The following is a 19,913-nucleotide window of genomic DNA, read 5'->3' as shown; positions in this document are numbered from 1 at the left end:
TTGTCGTGAGCGGCTCTCGGCGTCTGCAGGATTTGCCGTGCGGTGCCTCTTTGCCATGAGGCAGTGACAGCAAAGAAGGCAGTTTGCCGTGAAGCTAGGTTTGCCGAGAGTGACTCTCGGCGTTGTTTTCTTTGCCGAGTGTCCGTGTTTTAGCACTCGGCGAAGAGCATGACACCCGGCGTACGTGAAAATTCCAGTAGTGTTGGCATGATCAAAGGTGTACAACAACATTAGTATTTTTAGTGCCTATGCAGAACTGCCACTATCTGAATTCTAAATCTAAAGTAACAAGGCTCCAACATGCAAGATTGGCATGACATCCATCTTTAGCAGTCCATAGAGGCTAACTAAAACATCAGAAGAACTACTGTTTAAAATTCTATTGCTCATTAAGCTACTTCTGTTTCCGAAGCTCGTCTAAAGTTACATAACTAAGATATAGATTTAGACATGCGAACATTCAGCCATACATCAAGGACTAGTAAAAACTGAATTACCGAATTTAGATTACATATTCACACGCTGTGGGGTACTAAGAATTTCATGATGATATCCTTGGCCGCTTTTAGCTCAGCGGGTAAGAATCTAGCAATCAGCTCCTTGAGAGCGGACGGGCAACTGCTCTTCAGATGCTCATAACCATCACTTGCCACCGTAGCCTCAAAATTGGAAGGAGAGGCAAGGAACTCAAAGCAGGCTTCCTTTAGTCCAGGGCAACTATGTTGTTCAGCTAAATCTAAGCTAGTCGCCACGTTGTCGGAGTCAATGTGTGTGCACAACTTATCCTTGCATATCAGTTTCAACCTCTCAACATTTCACCTGTCAGCCGCAACGAGTAAATGGCCAGCCATCACCACGTCTTCACGGGCCATCTCAGGCGGTGAGCAGTGGCGGTGCCTGGATTTTAATCATGTGTAGTCAACTCAATCTTGTGTTGTCAAGATATATGTATTTCTACAAATTCTGTATTATTTTTGGCATGATTTGTGCTTATATATGATACTTTTTCCACTGGCTTCGCCACTGGCGGTGAGTCGTCAGTGTATATGAAATGCAGCAATGACTTAAACACGTCGCTCTCCATATCGCCGATCTCAACCGGATCACCGGCATTCTCCATCATGGAGCCGAAGAGCTCTGCCTTGAAGACGGAGGACCGAGCAGCGAGCACGGACCTATGCGCTGAAAATTTCTGCCCGCCAACGTGAAAGGTGACGTCTGCTCCATCCATGCTCTCGAGGAGACCACCGAGGTCCCGGCACATGTTGCTCGGAGGAACCACTACAAACTGTCGTTTAAGCTTTGTAATTTCCTCGCAGCGGATCTCCTTCAAGATGGTGACATTGCATCTGATGGTGAAACAATCGTCTATGAGATGCGGCGACCCCTCCAAATCCTCCTTGCTGATAAATTTGCTGTAGCCCCAGGTGGAATCTTTTGGCGTGAAGGTCTGTACGGACTTGTAGGCACGGCTGAGAGAAGGCACTGGCACCCCGGCCTTGTCGAGCACACTGAACTTGCATCTCACCTTGACATCCTTATTGGCACCCTCAGAATCAAGAACTAGGTAAATAGACACGAAATCGGCATCATCGTTTGGGCAATAACGCACGGTCCAAACATGGCCTCCAACACGAAAAGGAGTAGATGTTGCCCACTTGCCGGTCTCGAGCAGCGCCTTGGTTCTCGAGTATCCCGCTATCTTGAGCGTGTATGACATATCCTCGGCGTCAACTACGATTGCACCACCAGCAGCAGCAGCAGAAAGATTGCAGTTCCCTCATGCAGTATGATCTGCTCTTGTTGGCGACCCGCCGAAGTAGCAGCGCAGCATAATGCCGCCGCCGGCTGGATCGGAGGGTCTGGAATTCTGGAATCTGGATGTCTGGGCGGCGGCTCGTACGTCTCCTCGAGGAACAAGTAACAACGGCGGTAGCGTCGTTATGACCGGAGTACTTGGAAAAGAGATTGACCTAGGAACCCCTCCATGACTATATGACGGTCGGTGACGGACACAAGTCCGTTGCTGCTCTGATTCCAATTCCAACTATGCCATGAAGACAGAACCCTATTCGGAGTATAAAAATATAACAAAAAAGGCCCATATTTGAGCACGAGTATAAAAATATAACAAAAAATGCCCATATTTGAGCACGAGTATAAAAATATAACAAAAAAAGGCCAATATTTGAGCACGTGGTGCTCAAATATGGGCCTTTTTTTGTTAAAACTATAAATATTTGGAGTAAAAAAATGTAACAAAAAAATATAACAACTATAACATATGTACCATTAAAAAGGCCAAGAAGGCATAAAAAGGACTAACAGAAGAAAAAAATGCCCACATGACTATATTACATCCATTTACTAAAAAAACATGATACATATATCAAATGAAAATTTCAAATAAAATTGTCATTCGAGTTTGACCAAACTATTTCATAATTTGCCATGATATTATTTTTTACAATGGCAAGGTCTACAGCAAAATTGATCTCTAATAAAGCATAGCAAATCTGCCATGGCAATTTTTTTTTCAAAAGTTGCCATGGAAAAAATTATGTTCAGAAATATGACATGGCAAAATTTACCATGAAAATAAAATAGAATGCACAAAATACAAACAACGACATGGAACATATGAATTTTAGTTGCCATGTTCATATGTAGAGTGAACAGTTGAAGCACAAAAGTATGACAAGAAAATTGCCATGGCAGATTCATATAAAAATTGCCATGGTAATTAATTAAAATTTGCCATATTTGTATGAGAAAAAATGTCACATATGAAAAAAAGTAAAAGCTCAACTTATGAACACATTGCCATGGAAAATTCATATAAAAAATTTCTGTTGTTTTTTAATTAATTTTCCATGCTATCTACATGCGAAGATTTGGCCATTTATCGAGGACTAGTAAAAACTGAATTGCCAAATTTAGATTACATATTCACACGCTGTGGTACTTAAAATTTCATGATGATATCCTTGGCCGCTTTTAGCTCAGCGGGCAGGAATCTAGCAATCAGCTCCTTGAGAACGGACGGGCAACTGCTCTTCAGATGCTCATAACCATCACTTGCCACCATAGCCTCAAAATTGGAAGGAGAGGCAAGGAACCCAAAGCAAGCTTCCTTTAGTCCAGGGCAACTATGTTGTTCAGCTAAAGCTAAGCTAGTCGCCACGGTGTTGGAGTCAATGTGTTTGCACAACTTGTCCTCGCATATCAGTTTCAACCTCTCGACATCGTACCTGTCAGCCGCAACGAGTAAATGGCCAGCCATCACCGCGTCTTCACAGGCCATCTCAGACGGCGAGTCGTCCGTGTATATGAAATGCAGCAATGACTTGAACACGTCGCTCTCCATATCCTTGATCTCTACAAGCGGATCGCCGGCATTCTCCTTCATGGAGCCCAAGAGCTCGGCCTTGAAGACGGAGGAGCGAGCAGCGAGCACGGACCTATGGGCCGGGAACTTGTCCCCGCCGACGTGGAAGGTGACGTCCGCACCATCCATGCTGTTTAGGAGGCCGCTAAGTTGCCGGCGCAGGTTGCTCGGAGGAACCACCACAAACTGTTTACTACACTTTTTAATTTCCTCGCTACGGTTCTCCTTCAAGACGGTGACATCGCATCTGATGGCGAAACAATCGTCTATGAGGTGCGGCGATCCCTCCAGATCCGCCTTGTTGATAAATTCGGGGTAGCCCCAGCTGGAATCTTTTCCTGTGAAGGTACGTGCGGAGGTGTAGGTACGGGTGAAAGAAGGCACTGGCAACCCGGCCTCGTCGAGCACACTGAACGTGCATTTCGCCTTCACATCCTTGGCGCCCGTAGAATCAACAAGAACTAGGAAAATAGATGCGAAATCAGCAGCATCCTTGTAACCGTTTGGGTAATAACGTACGGCCCAAACATGGCCTCCAACAGTGAAAGGCGTAGATCTTGCGTACTTGCCGGTCTCGAGCAGCTCCTTGGTTCTTGAGTATCCGGCTATCTTGAGTGTGTATGAGTATGACCAATCCTCGTCGTCAATTACGATAGCACCACCAGAAAGATTGCAGTTTCCTGACGCAGTACGAGCTGCTCTTGTTGGCTGCCCGCCGAAGCAACAGCGCAGCATTATGATTTTCGATCGGAGGGGGTCTGGAACTGTGGATGTCGGGGCGGCCGATAGTACGTGGAGATAAGATTCTCGATCGCTACGTACGGCTCCTCGAGGAACAACGGGCGGTAGCGTCGTTACGACTGGAGTACTTGGAAGCGAGATCGACACAGGACCCCCTCCTGCATTATAAGACGGTGACGGGCCAGATTGGTAGTTTGTACCTGGGACACAACCCGTTGCTGCTCCTGATTCCAATTCCAACTATGACATGAAGACGAAACCTATTGGGAACCACTTAAGCCCGCCTGAAACTGTTATAGTACAATATAAGAGTATAACCAGGGAAAACACCGTCATATCTCTTCAGTAGTTTTATTTCTCAACTTGAAAACCTAGGTTTCTATTTGGGGGGGGGGGGGGGGGGGGGGGGGTGGTTTTACATTGTATGGTATTGTATTGTATTGTATTTTCAGAGAGTGTGCCATGGAACCCATGCCGAAACCGCCCTGAATTATCCATCCAACTATATTTTGATGGGTCACCAAATCTAATAAAATGAGACCATAGGCGCAAGTCAGGGTGGACACGGTCCGAGCCGCCGTTTGGACCGGCCACCGGCGGTCCGGTCCGGACCGGACCGAGCAGCATGGCGGGCCTGTTTTCAGGGACCGGACCGGCGGTGGTGAAGCCCGGGCCGGACCGAGAGGACCGGCGGTCCTGTTTCCATGGCGGTCATGGCGAGGCGGCGGTGACCATATTGTCGGCAAAAGATGGGTGTTGTGACAGAAGCATTGCACAGAGGCAGCGGCGAGGTGGGCGACATGGGCGGGTGCTGTGGCGAGGTGGGCGACATGCGTGAGCGCCGGCGGCGAGGCGGGCGATGTGCGCTCTGCATCGCGGCTGTTATGCTGTTAGCCATGAACATTCCTTGGCAGTTAATTTTCGTTGCATGCAACTAATGTAGAACGTGCATGAGCCCATGATTTTCTCTCTGCGGGCCTCTCCATAATTTGCGGATCAAACCTGACGTGAAGTTAAATGCCAAATGGCGCCGTGATTTTCGTATCAGGCCCTGTTTCTCTCGTACTTCCCATTTCTTGTTCGACTGAATAAAAGTGCAGAAAGGAACACACGAACAGGACTGAATACACACGTTGGTGCGGCCACTAACCCAACAAACTCCCGGTCTAACCTCCACTGTGTAGGATCATGGCGCCTGATTATAGTCAGAGCGTTTCTCCCATGATTTGCACCTTCCAAAAAATACTTGCCTGATTTGTTGGACGCGAAAATCACGGCAGAGGGTTTCTCCCACGATCCGAAAATCATGGCCGATCGAGTTTTTCCCCAGTTGATGGCGTGCATGCGTGCTCTGCTGAAACGGCTGCCATGGCGAGGGTCGAGAACGTGAGATCGTCCGCGGTGCACGCACGGCACTGACGACGAGCGACGGCGAGAAGCTATGGCGCATGGGGAGGAGAGCAAAGAAGGAGTGGGGAAGCTTGGGGGCATGGTGGTTCACCCGGAGTCTGCCGGTGGCCGCGATGACGAGGAACAGCGGCGGCGCTGACATTTTTTCGTCGGTCCTCTCGGTCGGACCGGTTAAAGACCGGACCGGACTGGCAATTTTTCGGGCCGTATTTGGCAGACCGGACCGGCCATTTTCTGTAGCGGGCCAGGACCGAGCGGGCCAAGCCCGAGCGAGCCATGAGCGGGCTGAAAAGCCCGCTCGCTACGTCCAGCCCTAGGGGCAAGCACCCTTAGGCCCTGTTTGTTTGGACTTGAGCTTTTGTTTTTGGGGCTTTTGAGCCTTATCCCCCCGCTGCCCCAACGCACACAGGAGACCGGGAGCTGCGGCTCCCCCTCACGTCACCGACGGCATCTCTGGCTACCTCGCCGGCCGGAGCTCACCTTCCTAATTTCTCCCCCCCTCACCCCCAACTCCACGCCTCCCCACCGTCACTGACCATATCTCGTGACGCCGCCGTCAGCATGCCCGGCAACCCTGCCGGCAAGAGCTTACCTTCGCAAGTCCTCACCTCTCCTCTGCTCCCCGTCCTTGACTGCGTGCCTTCCCGTTGCCATGGACCAGTGCTCGTGACGCCTTCGCCTCCCTCTCCCTCCGCAACACGCTCCTTGCCGCCTACTGCCCCCTCGGCGGCACTGCACGCAGCCTGCTCGATGAAATGCCCCGCACCAACGCCGTCTCCTTCAACCTCGCATCGACGCCCACACTCGCGTGGGCTAGCCCGACGCCTCTGTAGACCTTTGCACGTGCACCATGCCGCGGTCGACTGGTTCACGTACGCGGAGGGAGGGCAAGGGCATGCATGACCTGGCCGTCCTCAAGGGCCTCACGGACGGCATGTTAGGAACGTTATATATTATACTCAATTAGATTTTAAAATGTTTTCAGGATCAATTAGATAACAAATATATTATTTGAGATAATATACAACACAATGGGATAAATCATGTCAAATTAGTGTTTAAATAACATCTTCAGCATCCAAGGGCATTACAGACTTTCACCACCAGCTACAGCCCGAGCAGCCGTCCTAAAAAGGCTACCAAACAGGCTTTTTTGGCTTCTCAGCTTCTACCAGCTTCAGCCCGGTTCTCAGTTTCTACCAGCTCCAGCCGCTTTTCATTCAGCCGCTGCCCAAACAAACAGGGCCTACACTACTAGGGAAAAGCTTATACTACTATTGTCCCGCAATTTTAAGATCATAACAATGCAGAACTAAATTTCTTCATAAGCATTGGCTTTATTCTACAATAATTTAAGCATTAATATAGATCTGATAATTTGGAGCGAATAGTGGATAAGCAAGCTATAAGGCACAATGATGTCACATAACCCACCAGGTATGAATGTAAGGACAGCGATAGGACAATAGATACTCACAGGAGCAAAGCAGCGACCGACATAGTTGCTATATCCTAGGTCTTGCGGCGCTGGTTCTATCACCAATATACGTCGGGTGCTATGTGATTTCTCCGGTAGCACCACCTTTTTGAAGGACTTTGCTTGTATTCCTTCAGGTTCTGCAATCACCCTCTTCCTTTTGGATGTCTGAAACACAAGAACATCATTTGAATGATAAAAACATGGTATGACGACAAATGAAATAGGTGTTGATAATGGATGGGCATGGCATCTTCACATATACACTACTAGAAAAAGGCTTACTAGTGGCGCACCAGTTTTGCCTACTAATGGCGCACTACTGGTGCGCCACTAGCATCACGCCACTAGTAATTTTTACTAATGGTTCACCGCTGGTGCGCCATTAGTATCTGGTACTCTAATGGCGCATCAAGCAGTGCGCCATTAGTATAGGCCACGGTGCGCCATTAGTATGCCTCCCAGGGGGCCATATATACCCATGTGCTTTGCCATACTAATGGCGCACTGCAGTGTGATGCGCCATTAATATCCTTCGGCATACTAATGGCGCACTGCTGGGTGATGCGCCATTAGTACCCTCAGGCATACTAATGGCGCACTGCTCCGGGATGCGCCATTAGTATCCTTTGGCATACTAATGGCGCACGTTGGCGTGATGCGCCATTAGTATGTATATTAGGGATTTTTTTTCTTTTCTGATTTTTGCGCAGATTACAAAACATATTATTGGACAGAAAATAAGCAGCAGGACACAGCAACAGCAGATTCATCGAATACAATAGAAGATTAGTCTCCGAATACAATTCATCATATTAGTCTCCGAATTCAAAAGACCGAACGAAGATAGAACATTACAAGTCTCGAGACCGCGAGTAGCGAGTTTGTCTTCACATTACAAGTCGATATCGATCATCTAAACTACCATCACATAGAAGAGAGATGCGGTCATCACGATGAGCATCATCGCGATGAAACTGGTCTTCATCCGGTTCCTCCAACGCTCCCTCCTCTCTCCCGCAAGATAGCGCGCGTATCTAGATTCCGCCTCCGCCCTAGTGGTGTACCCTTTGTAACTGTTACCACTGAAACGGTGAACCTGTCTTCGGCACTCCTCCCAGTCGTCGTAGACTCCGGGAACCTTACCCTTTTACACGACATACGACGGCATCTCTATGCACAAGCCAAACAACAGACAATACATAAGCAATATATAAGTATGCAACAAAAGGATCGGAAGAGAAAAGCAAGACATCCATAGCACGATTCATGGTCCTACTAACAAATAGCATCGATTACATCTAAGTTGAACGACTGTCCAAACCAAAGAGACATACAAGTTCACTACAGTTTAATTACAACATGAGCTAATGAATGTTTCAGAACTACACATAGCATCACAACTTTCGACTCTACTCATGGGACCGGAGCGTGGATGAAGCCGCCGTCTGTCGTGATGGTCATGAAGTCGCGGGCGTTGTCAGCCTGCATTTGTAGCGTTGTGTCTATCTCGCTGTTGGACGGTTGAAATTTAAGGTAGAACTGCCCCGAGGTACGAAGGACATCTTGATGGATGGTTTCTGCAAACTCCGACTGGATGCGAAAGAATTCTTGTCGGATGTCCGCATCCTGGATTGCCGCCAAGCTTGCGGCCCAATCTTTGAGATTATTTGGTAGCAGAAGGTGATTATGGTCCCGCACGATCGCCCGCATGTGATGGAGGGCGTAGTAGGCATCCTTCTGACCGCCAGGCGACTGCTTGACGCAGGGGAACGTCGTATTGTGGGTGAACACGTGCCTGCCGTACCTACGAACTGGCCTCTTAAAGGTGCCTCCAGATGCGGCGTAGCCGGGGAGAGCATCATCAAGAACTTTCTTGATATTTGTGTAGTCTATCTTGGAGTCACCGTCCGGGTCGAGATACGTGGCCATGGAATATTTCGGGCTTAAGAGGATGAGTGTGCAATGTGTGTCACTGCACAGAACACGGAATGTTAGAAAAAAAAGTACGATCGAAATCTAAGAAATCATATGTTACGGGGCGGTTAGGAGATGACTTACTCGGGAAAGTAAGGCATGAGGAAGTTATCCTTATCTGGGTTTGCCAGAATGACGCCTTCGAGGTGTGAACTCGCGACTTGCCGGTCCCCAGCGCTGCCCAAGATCTTGGCACGCATGTAGAAGGGGTCGACTATCACAATGTCCGGGGTCTTGTCTCTAATGATCCGCATCTCCATACTCAGCGAAAACAGCCGAACGAAGGTGTAGTGCAGCGGATGAAGGTTAAGCATAGCAAAGATGTCATCAAATCACAGGACGATCGTACCCCCGACGGCGCTTTCCACAAAGCCCTTGCCCTCTGGCACCTTGGCCACGAAAACCGGGTATGCCACATCATTCTCTCTGAGACGTCGCTTCTCCAAAGAAAGAACACTGTCATGAAGACTCCGCATAGCACCAGTTGCAGCATTGAGCATATTTGTCGGTAGCATCGGCCTACCCGCCACATGCACCCTCCTCGAGATATCCTTAGGTGAAGGTGGTCCGTCCTGAGCACGGATCGTACTCGGTGCCGGTTGGCTCGCACTGGCGCCCTTGTTAGTCTTTCGTTTCCGTCCCTTCTTCTTGATCTCCTGTAATGGGATCGAGTTCTGCTCACAGACCGCCTTCTTGAGCGTGTTGGGGCTGATAATATTTGGCACCTCAGCTATCTGAGGCTCGGTGAAGGCGGCAGCTGGAGGCGTCTCCTGAGAACTGAACGCCAGACGACGCCTGTTGCAATTGGGTTTCTCCGCCGTACCAGCTAGCTCGCGGTCGTCTTTTTGAGGGTTGGGTTCTTGAGAAGGAGGCCCGCAGAACTCGTCACCGTACCCATGCTCGGCAAAGTACTTATCGACGTTGGTAAATGTACCGTCGTCGTTGTCGTCGTCGTCCGGATCCTGTGCCATATGCATGTTCGGATCCTGTGCCATAGGGATGTCCGGCAGGTCCGGTAGCATTGCGGCGTTCTTGCCATGGCTTGGCGCTGGCACGACTGGCGGTCTTGTCTGTGGGGTGGTGTCCCCCGCCCCCAAAACGAATCTGGCTCTTCGGCCAAAGCAGGGGCCAGCTTACACAAGCGCTGAGGGTCATCACATCATCTTTGTCGGCCCCAGCGGGTCGAATCGGAGGTAACAACTTGTCGCAGCCTGGCAGTACCCGAACCAGTTCAACCCTATAGAAGGTGGGTGGCATCGGATTACCGTGGAACACGCGGTTGCCCGGTTGAACGATTCTGCCCTTGGCGACATCGACCAACTCGCCGCCCACGAAGTGCAGGAGAGTGCAAGGAACATCGGTGGCGCCCTGCGAAAACATGTAGGGTGTCAGGGATGCCCAGTCAAAGGCAAGGAGATGAAGTCATCGGCCGAGAGGCTTAGTTACCGTGATGCCGTCGAGCTCGGCTAATGTCGAGGCACCGCCAACAGCGGGCGTGCGCGTGCAACTGACGGAGGGGCCGCTTGCTGGCGAGGTGCCGGCCGGCGTACACCCAGGTGCATTAAGCTCCAATGCCCGTGCCGGTGCCGGAGACACGAATACCGCCTCCGCCGGAGACACCAATGGCGCCGCCTGCGCGTTGTGCGAGTTGCTGGCCGTGAAGCTGGGAACCGGGGGAGGCCCCTGTTGGCCGCCCGCAATCCACGTCGTCAGCCCCTGAATCAAGGTAGGCACAATGGCGGTGAGCGTCGTTCCCAGTTGTTGTTGTTGCACTTGCTCTTCGACAATCTCCGGAATCTGCGCCACTTGTGCCTTGAGTTCTTGAACCTCGCGCGACTGGCTTTCCGAGCTGGTCTTTTTCTCCTTTCGCCCACCAGCGGTATAGTATGACGACCATTTTGTGGACAAGCCTTTGCCGGCCACTGAGCTTATCCTTGTTTTTCATTACGTTCAACGCCCTATTTAAAGGGGTGTCAAAAGGGGAGCCCTGAGATGACCCCGCGCTACTGCTTTCAGCCTCCTGCGGAAGGAATGTGAACCATTTAGAAATTTGGCTTCATTAACTAGAATGCAACCATATATGTAGCTAATTACGCGGGGGTGTATTCCTTACCAGAACTTTCTCAAGCGCCTTGGTCTTCGGATCCGTGGTAAGCTCCTTTGTTACCGGGTCCTCCTTGTACCGGGCCCTGACAAAGTTCCTGGTCTGCTTGTCAGGGAATTTCTCGAAGCGGGGCGGTAGGCCTTGCTCGGCACGCTCCGCGTCCTCCTTGTCCCATATAGGCTCCGCCACTCTATAACCGCCGGGACCGAGTTGGTGGACCCCTAAGTTCAACTGCCGCATTTCTTTCCCCCACTGACTTGATTCGGAGGTTGAGCTGCTCTCGCACTTGATCTTGAACTCCTTGTAGTCATCTTCGCTCATCAAAGGATATTTCGCCTTGATCTTCTCATAACTATCACCTTTTTCAATCATTGCCTTCACCGTGCTTCTCCATGTAGACAGGGCCGTGCTCATCCTCGTGAGGGCGGCACTGTTCACTTTATTCCCTGAGAGGTGTGTGTTTGCAAACTCATTGGGGAACTTGTATCGTTCGTGCAGCTTCGTGAAGAGGAGGCAGCGCAAATTCCCTCGGTCCTTATGCCTTAGGTTCTCGGTGTTGATCGAGACGGTGCTCCGGAGAATGCACCCGAGCTGAACCGAGTACCCCTTGACTACATGTTTGGGCGCCGTTGGATGCCCATCGGAGTTCACTTCAGTAAATTCCTCCTTGACGGTGCCGAGCATGTTCGGGCGCCGATCCTTCCGTTGCCTCTTCGGTTGGCTACCATCTGTGCATGCGCCGCCATCATCAGTGGTGGCATCCTCGGCGGCACCATCAGTGGTGTCATCCCCGACCCCACTAGGGGTTGTGTAGTCAGGATCGGTGTCTTCCGCGGCATTGTCCCGATAGCGGTGAGGTTCTTCCTCCATCTCCTGGGACAGCTCCCAGAATTGCTTGCCGCCCGAACCGCCGGCCTCATCGTTGTGGGCCATGTTTCGCTCTAAATAGGAAAAAAAATTGGTCAAAAAGTTGGTTATTGTCAAGGAACAAGATCATGGTCTCATCATTTAGGGTTTGTCGACACCGAGGCATCCTAAAAGCTAATCTTTTATCATTTAGGGTTTGTCGACGCCGAGGCACCCTAAAAGCCTAAGCGTACATCATTTAGGTTCTCATCGACACCGAGGCACCCTATAGAAGCCAAGGTTTCATCATTTAGGGTTTGTCGACGCCGAGGCACCCTAAATGCTAAGTTAAGTTTTCATCATTTAGGGTTTATCGATGCCGAGGCACCCTAGGTTGGGGCTAATCACTTGGCACTAATCACTTGGCTCTATTGCCACCTATGTTGGGTTTATCATCTAGGGTTTATCGATGCTAAGGAGAATTCTAAGTTGGGCGTAATCACTTGGCTCTATTGCCACCTATGGTTTAATGCAGCAAGAATGGCGGGGCAGTCGATCCTACTTAACTAAGTACTAAGATACCCCGGCCCATGCATTAGTCGCAAGTACCCCATATGTCCTATTTTTAGCAAAGTCATGCTAAATCTCATAGGGAAAATTTCAGCATGACCTTTGCTGAAAATAGGACATATGGAGTACCCGAATTTGCCGGAACGGAAGTTAATCAACATTCCAGCAAACTCAAGGGCCTCTCGGGGTACCTGCAAATTCATCACGACACAATGGTCGGAGACAAAACATGATGGGCAGGCCAAATACTCATGTCACAAGTAATTCAGAGGCATCACAATAAAGCAACACCCTGCACTAGCCTAAAAACAAGTGAAGTTTCACCCATATAAGAACAACTTTATAAAATAAGAGAAGTTGCTAAATTTTTTGTATCCTTCATACACACTGGAGTACAATGCTTTATAATGTTCCATCATCATTACAGAAATCCAAGAAACACATGGTCTTGAGGATATTCTTTATGACTGATTGTTTCAATTTTACATGCAGATTTTGACCAAAAAACACATGGTCTTTTTAACAGTTTTCAGTTTGGACAGAATTCCTAACACTTTGGTCTTCTAGTTACAAAACAAAACTGACATAATTGTAGATGCCATAACTGAATTTTTCTTTGGCATCTAAAAACTGACATAATTTGGATAATTCTAGACCAACTGGCCTCTGTGAATGTCTAGTTCATTTTCCAACATATGAGATGAAGATCTAAGTGCTCAGCTACTTGATAGTGTTATAGGATATAATATAAATGAAAATTAATTTTAATACAGAAAAATAATAATTTCGGTGACCCCTGCCAATACAACTAAAGAATATGACAAGAAAATAACTAGAGTATAAGTTGGCAGTAATTTTGCTAAAAAATTGCATACAAACTAAAGAATATGACAAGAAAATAACAATATACACTTTTTGCTAAATTTGGAGTTACTTCCTATAACAGTGATGATGACAGAGTAGTGTAAAGTATATTCTCCTAGCAGTATGTTCCATCTTGTAAAAGAAAAGGAAAGAAAAATTGTTTTCTAGGCATAAAAAAGAGACCTTTTACAATACAACAAGTTATTTTGGACCGTTTATTTTTTTGATCTAGTGACCCAGATTTGCTAATACTACACCAACAATTGTTTTCTAGGCTAATACTACATCAAGCAAGCAGAGTGTTGAATGATGGTGACAGAGCTCTAGAGTTCACATGACACTTCCATTAGTTCATAGCAGTAGCACAAAGGAAGGAGGAAGGAGGAGAGGTACCTGGTCGCCGGAGGGGTCGGGGTCGGGTCGGGGCCGCGGTCGAAGGAGAGCAGGGGCCGGTGGCGGAGGACGGCAGGGGCAGGCGGGATGGGCGCGTCGGGGCCGCGCTCGCCGGCTGCTGCAGGGGCCGGAGGAGGCCCTCGCTCGTCGGAGGGAGGAGGAGAGGAGAGGAGCGGGCGACGCGTGCTCGGCCGATGCCGTTCGGGGGGCGCGGGGGCGGCGGGGGTGGAGTCTTGCGGGGGTCGGGGCGGCGGCGTTGAGGCAGCGCCGGACGGCGTGCAGACGCGGCGGACGGCGTGCAGACGCGGCGGACGGAGGGGGCGGAGCAAGGGGCGGCGGCGTACGGTTGGGGTCGAGGAGTGGGGGATCTGGCGAGCGAGGGAGGGAGGCGACAGTGCGAGGCCAGGGAACAAGTATGTCTATCCTAATGGCGCACGTCCCCCTGGTGCGCCATTAGAATTTGGTTTTACTTACTAGCCCGACTGGTCAGGTTATATCCCACCTAACCCTATCTCCATCAGAACACGCCCACTAGCCCGACTGGTCAGCACGCAGCACACCCACTAGGAGGTCCTGGGTTCGATTCCCAGGCTCCCCAATTTTTATTTTTATGCATTTAAAATACTGTTTGATAATTATTTGTGTTTAAATATGTTCAAACTTGTTTAAATCATAACAGTAATACTTTTTTATGCTTTTTTTTCAAATTTAGTTGCATTCATTTGTGACGGTGGAGCGGGCCGGGGAGGGTGCGGGGGGTCATCGGCGACGGCCGGTGGAGCGGGGGAGGGTGCGGTGGGTCGTCGGCGACGACGGTGGAGTGGGGGAGGGTGCGGGCCGGGGGTCGGCGGCGGCGGCCGGTGGAGCGGGGGAGGATGCGGGGGGTCGGCTACAATCGAGAAATACAATCGAGTGTCCATGAAATTTAAAAACATTCATGAGTTCAAAAAGTGCCCATGAAATACAATCGAGAAATGAAAGCTACAATTTAAATACAATCGATCTTAGCTAGCTATCTGTTCACAATCTTCTTGCCCTTATTTTTCGTAAATGGAGTTCTTCTCTTGAACGGACGTCCTTTAGGTAGGGTGGTCCTGCTTCTTCTTGTGGTGTATGCTAATACTTCATCGTCGTCGTCATGTTCCATCTTCGGGTCGCCGTACTTGTCGAAGTCTTGCTCATTGGCGACTCCATCCATTCCGATGATCTTCCTTTTGCCTCTCCTCACGACAACACGACTGGGCTTTGATGGGTCGGTAATGAAGAAGCATTGGTCCACTTGGGAAGCCAGTACCCATGGCTCATTTTTCGCGGTGACATTCGCGCCTGCGGTCTTGGATTTGGCTTCGGGTATAACCATGGTGGTGAAATACCGGTCTTCTTTTATGACGCTCTTGGCCCATCTGACACGAAACATCGGGACCTTCTCTCCAGCGTAGCTCAGCTCCTAGATCTCCTCGATCCTTCCGTAGTATCTATCCTTGTCGTTACCGGTGTAGGATTCCATCGTTATCCCGGAGTTCTGATAACCATCGCTATTCATGTCCTTGTCCTCGGTGTAGAATGTGTAGCCGTTGATATCGTACGCCTCATACGTCATCAGGTTGTGCTCGGCGCCCTATGACAAGGCGAATATGAGTTGTTCTTCCGCGGAAGAATCCTCATGTAAAGGGTACGACAGAAGCTTCTGCTGAACCAACGCGTGAAACATGAGTTGTGCTCTTTGATTATATCTCCGTCTGTCCTCTGTTGGCCTCGGTCATTGTACGTCTTCTCAATAAACGTTTTGTGCTCTACCACCCAAGGATCGACCACGTCTATGTGTTGTAGCGCGACTAGGTTTGCTCTTTCAAAGTCGGCGAGTCGACCATCGAAGTCGACATGCATTTCGCGGCGACCCTCACGGTGACCCCATCCAGCAAGCCTGCCGAGGTGCCTATTGACGGGCAGACCAACGGGGTTCTCGATGCCTAGATAATTCGTGCAGTAGGAGATGCACTCTTCGGTCAGAAAGCCCCTGGCTATGCTTCCCTCTGGACGTGACATGTTGCGAACGTATCCTTTGATGACACCATTCATCCTTTCGAACGGCATCATGCTGTGCAGGAACGTCGACCCAAGTTGGATGATATCCTCCACGATATGGACCAGCATATGCACCATAACGTCGAAGAATGCGGCAGGGAAGTACATCTCAAGCTCGCATAGTATCACCACGATCTCTTCCTGTAGCCTTCTGAGTTGCCTCACGCCAACCGACTTCCGAGAGATGACGTCGAAAAAGTTGCATAGGCCAAATAGCGTTTCACGGACGTGCGCGTCCATGATCCCACGGATTGCAACTGGAAGTATCTGCGTCATCAGCACGTGACAGTCGTGAGACTTCATCCCGCTGAACTTCTGCTTCACTGAGTCTAGGTATCTGCTTATCTTCCCCGCGTAACCGTAAGGAAGTTTTACTCCTACGAGGCAGGTGAAAAACTGATCGATCTCCTCCTGACTTAGAGTGAAGCACGCGAGAGGGAAGTCATTTCCGGTCTTCTTGGCCTTTTTGCCTTTGCGACGACTTTCCGTGTCCTGCTTCGCCTCATCATCATCATCATCATTAGCGTGAAGCTCCTCCCTGATGCCCATTGATTTCAAGTCTGCCCTTGCTTTCGGCCCATCTTTGTCCTCTCTGGCATGTTGAGCAGGGTACCAAGCAGACTCTCGCACACGTTCTTCGTGGTATGCATGACATCAAGGCTGTGAGGCACACGGTGGATCTTCCAGTACGGCATGTCCCAGAAAACAGACCTCGTTTTCCATACCTTCAGCAGTGGCTCTGGCGCCTTTCGCTTCTTTCCCGGCTCTGGCGCCTTTTGCTTCTTTCCCGGCAGTGGGCAATCTTTCCAATTTTTCAACAGCTCGTCTATTTCCTCGCCGCTCCTCGTACGCGGGCGTCTTCAGGGTTCGGTTTCACCATCGAACAGATCCTTGCGTTTCCTCCACGGGTCATCGTCGCGAAGCCACCTTCGATGTCCCATGAACACGGTTTTCGAAGACCCGGGATCTCTATCTAGCTTGCGATACGTTGTGTCATCCATGCACTTGAAAGATCCAGAAAATCCGTGGACCACCTGCCCCGCGAGATATCCGGAACCGAGATAGTCGTGCACCATCGTGAGCAGTGCGGCTCTCATAGGGAAATATTCTTTCTCTGCGGCGGCCCACGTATTGGCTGGCATTTTCCACAGCGTGTCTAGCTCCTCTTCCAGCAACCCCAGATACAGATTGATGTCGTTCCCTGGTTGTTTCGGCCCTTCAATTAGCATACTCATGTGAATGTACTTCCTCTTCATGGACAACCAGGGGGGAAGGTTGTACATCCACACAAACACAGGCCAGGTGCTATGTGTGCTTCTCTGGCTGCCAAATGGATTGACTCCATCGGTGCTCGCGCCCAGCACGATGTTCCTTGGATCGTTCCCAAATTCTGGGTGTTCGAAGTTCAACGCTTGCCACTGGCTCCCATCCTTAGGGTGACTCAGCATCTTGTCTTTTTTATTTATCTCCAGATCATTTGCGTCATCTTCTCGCTTCATCTCCTCCCTATCCGCGTGCCAACGCAGGAGCTTTGCTACCTTAGGGTCCGCGAAATACCGCTGCAGACGAGGAGTGATCGGAAAGTACCACACCACTTTTCGAGGAGCTTTCTTCCTCTTCTTGTATCGAGTGACGCCGCACACCGAACATATGGTAGACTCCGTGTGCTCGTCCAGATAAATGATGCAATTGTTCATGCACACATGGTATTTCACATGCGGTAAATCCAGAGGACACATGATTTTCTTCGCCTCCTCGAAACTGGTCGGGCACTTGTTCCCCTTGGGAAGACGTTCGTGCCAGAATGACATGTTCTCGTCGAAGCATGCGTCGGTCATTTTGTGCTTTACCTTCATCTCCAGAGCCATGAGCGTTACTTTCAGGCGGGTATCCTCGGGCCTGCATCCTTCATACAATGGAGTAACCGCGTCTATCTCCAGTTGATCCAGCTTGGCTTTCTCTCGGGCGGCAGCTCTTGCGTTATCCGTCTGCTTGAGAAGCAGCTCTTGAATATGAGGGTCCTGCACCCAGCCCATCGATGGTCCATCGTCGTCTGCTCCGCCGGCATCTTCATCTTCATGATCATGCCCTTCGTCTGCTCCCGCATCTTCGTCATCATCATGTCCGCGGGCATCTTCTACATGATGACTGTGTACAGCATCACCGTCATGATCATGTCCTGGAGATTCTTCGTCTTCTCGCCCGCCCGATCTGCGGTGGTTGTCTTGCTGCCCATCCTCATTTCTTGCCCGACCCCCATGGACGACTTCATAGTCATCTTCATCACCTTGCCGCCGATAGCCATCCATGAAACCACGCAAGAGCAGGTGGTCCCGCACCTGCCCGGAATCCGGGTCCGCAATAAGGCTCTTCAGCTTGCATCTTCGACACGGACATCTTATCTCCGTCTCGTTCTTTTCAAGCATCTCGGCCTTTGCGGAGCTCAAAAACCTATTCACGATGCCTTCGGTCATCGTGCGGACCATGGTCACCTGCGGGGTAGAGCAAAACGATATTTTAGAACCAAGAAAAAATTTGGCATGACTTTCCCTAAAAATAGGACCAAAAAGAATGCATAGTGCCAAAATTCTCGCCGAAACGGAAATGAATCAACATTCCGGCAAAATATTGGCAACTATCGCATTTCAAATACCGGTACCTGCAAACACAAACATATATGCAACACCACAAACATACATAGATCTAGCTAGGACATAAAAAGTGCATGTGCACGTTGTTGGAGGGAGAACAACATAAAGATAGCTTCCCCCTTACTTACCTATCAAAAAAAGGGGCTTTAACCACGTAATTTGGATGAATTTATGGTGCAAATGAGGTGAGGAGGAGGAGGCAGCCGAGACAAGCTTGGAGGAGGGAGGAGAGAATGAAGTGGGGAAAGTGAGTGGGTAGGTGTGGCTGTCCAAAATATCTAGCTCGTCCCAGCTTACTAATGGCGCACCACCACACAATGCGCCATTAGTAACCCTGGTTACTAATGGCGCACCTGCTGGTGGTGCGCCATTAGTAGTTTTGCAAAAAAACACTAATGGCGCACGGGGAGCAGTGCGCCATTACTAGCTTAAACTAGTAATGGCGCACTGCACCAGGTGCGCCATTAGTAGTTTTGCAAAAAAGTAAAAAATAAAAAAAATATTTTAGTGGTGCACTATGTTGCTGGTGCGCCATTACTAGTTACAACTAGTAATGGCGCACTATGTCCTGGTGCGCCATTAGTATGTGTCTGGCAAAATAAAAAAATAAAATTTGTTATTAATGGCGCACCGTTCGTCTGGTGCGCCATTAGTGTCTTTCACACTAATGGCGCACCAGCACATGGTGCGCCATTGCTATATAGCAATGGCGCACCACATGTCTGGTGCGCCATTAGTGGCCATTCCATCTATAGCCCTTTTCCTAGTAGTGATATCATGAGTAAACTAAGAAGACGGCGGTGCAACGAACCAAAAGAACTGCAAGACACCTTATGCAAGGTATGTGCAACCAATAAAACCTTGCCAAATTAGAACAGGCACCTTATTGTCTGAACAGGATAGGCCATCTGCCTTTAACTCCTTGAGCTCAGAATAGTCATTAGGATCATATTCTGAATACGAATCTATAGGTCGGGAGCATGTGGGTTTCATTGCATTCACAATGGACCTCAATCCCTTGATGCCAAGTTTGTTACCCATTGAACTGTTCTGCAATATTCTTCTGATGTGCGCATTCTTATATTCATTGTGATTACGTACAATATCTGAAAAGAATGAAAACATAAATAGTAGTGAGTTATCTTTGTAATGCAGAGGATATTGTAATATAATAGGGGCTCCCTGTAAACCCTTGTGTGCTATCATCTGATTCTGATGAGAGAGCCCAGGTGTGCTATAATATGGTGAGTAGATTAATATAATTTGACACAACTACCCAAAAAATAGGCTCCCTGTTGGGAGCTCCAGATGTAAGGATAGTTGGCAGATGATAGGTTCATAATATACCATATAGATAGTTTATTGCCAAACCATGATAACGAGAGCGCAGAGCCACTAGGCAGATCA

General features: G+C 49.4%; 1 protein-coding gene and 1 pseudogene across 1 annotated transcript; both read right to left on the bottom strand.

Moving 5' to 3' along the window:
• Positions 1-515: 515 nt before the first annotated feature.
• LOC123170853 (BTB/POZ and MATH domain-containing protein 1-like) lies at positions 516-1,944 on the bottom strand (annotated as a pseudogene).
• An 842-nt stretch (positions 1,945-2,786) lies between these two features.
• Positions 2,787-4,123, bottom strand: LOC123170851 (BTB/POZ and MATH domain-containing protein 2-like). The gene has a single exon (XM_044588585.1). The coding sequence runs from the start codon at positions 4,121-4,123 to the stop codon at positions 2,966-2,968; it is 1,158 nt and encodes a 385-aa protein (XP_044444520.1). The 3' UTR covers positions 2,787-2,965.
• Positions 4,124-19,913: the final 15,790 nt, after the last annotated feature.

The sequence above is a fragment of the Triticum aestivum genome, chromosome 7D, assembly GCF_018294505.1.
Source record: "Triticum aestivum cultivar Chinese Spring chromosome 7D, IWGSC CS RefSeq v2.1, whole genome shotgun sequence".
Lineage (NCBI taxonomy): Eukaryota > Viridiplantae > Streptophyta > Magnoliopsida > Poales > Poaceae > Triticum > Triticum aestivum.
Note: the sequence above shows the minus strand (reverse complement) of the source record. Positions and strands in the feature narration are given on the sequence as shown.

Coding starts and splice junctions, on each gene's coding strand:
- LOC123170851 (XM_044588585.1), bottom strand. CDS start 4,123: ATGCTGCGCTGTTGCTTCGGCGGGCAGCCAACAAGAGCAGCTCGTACT.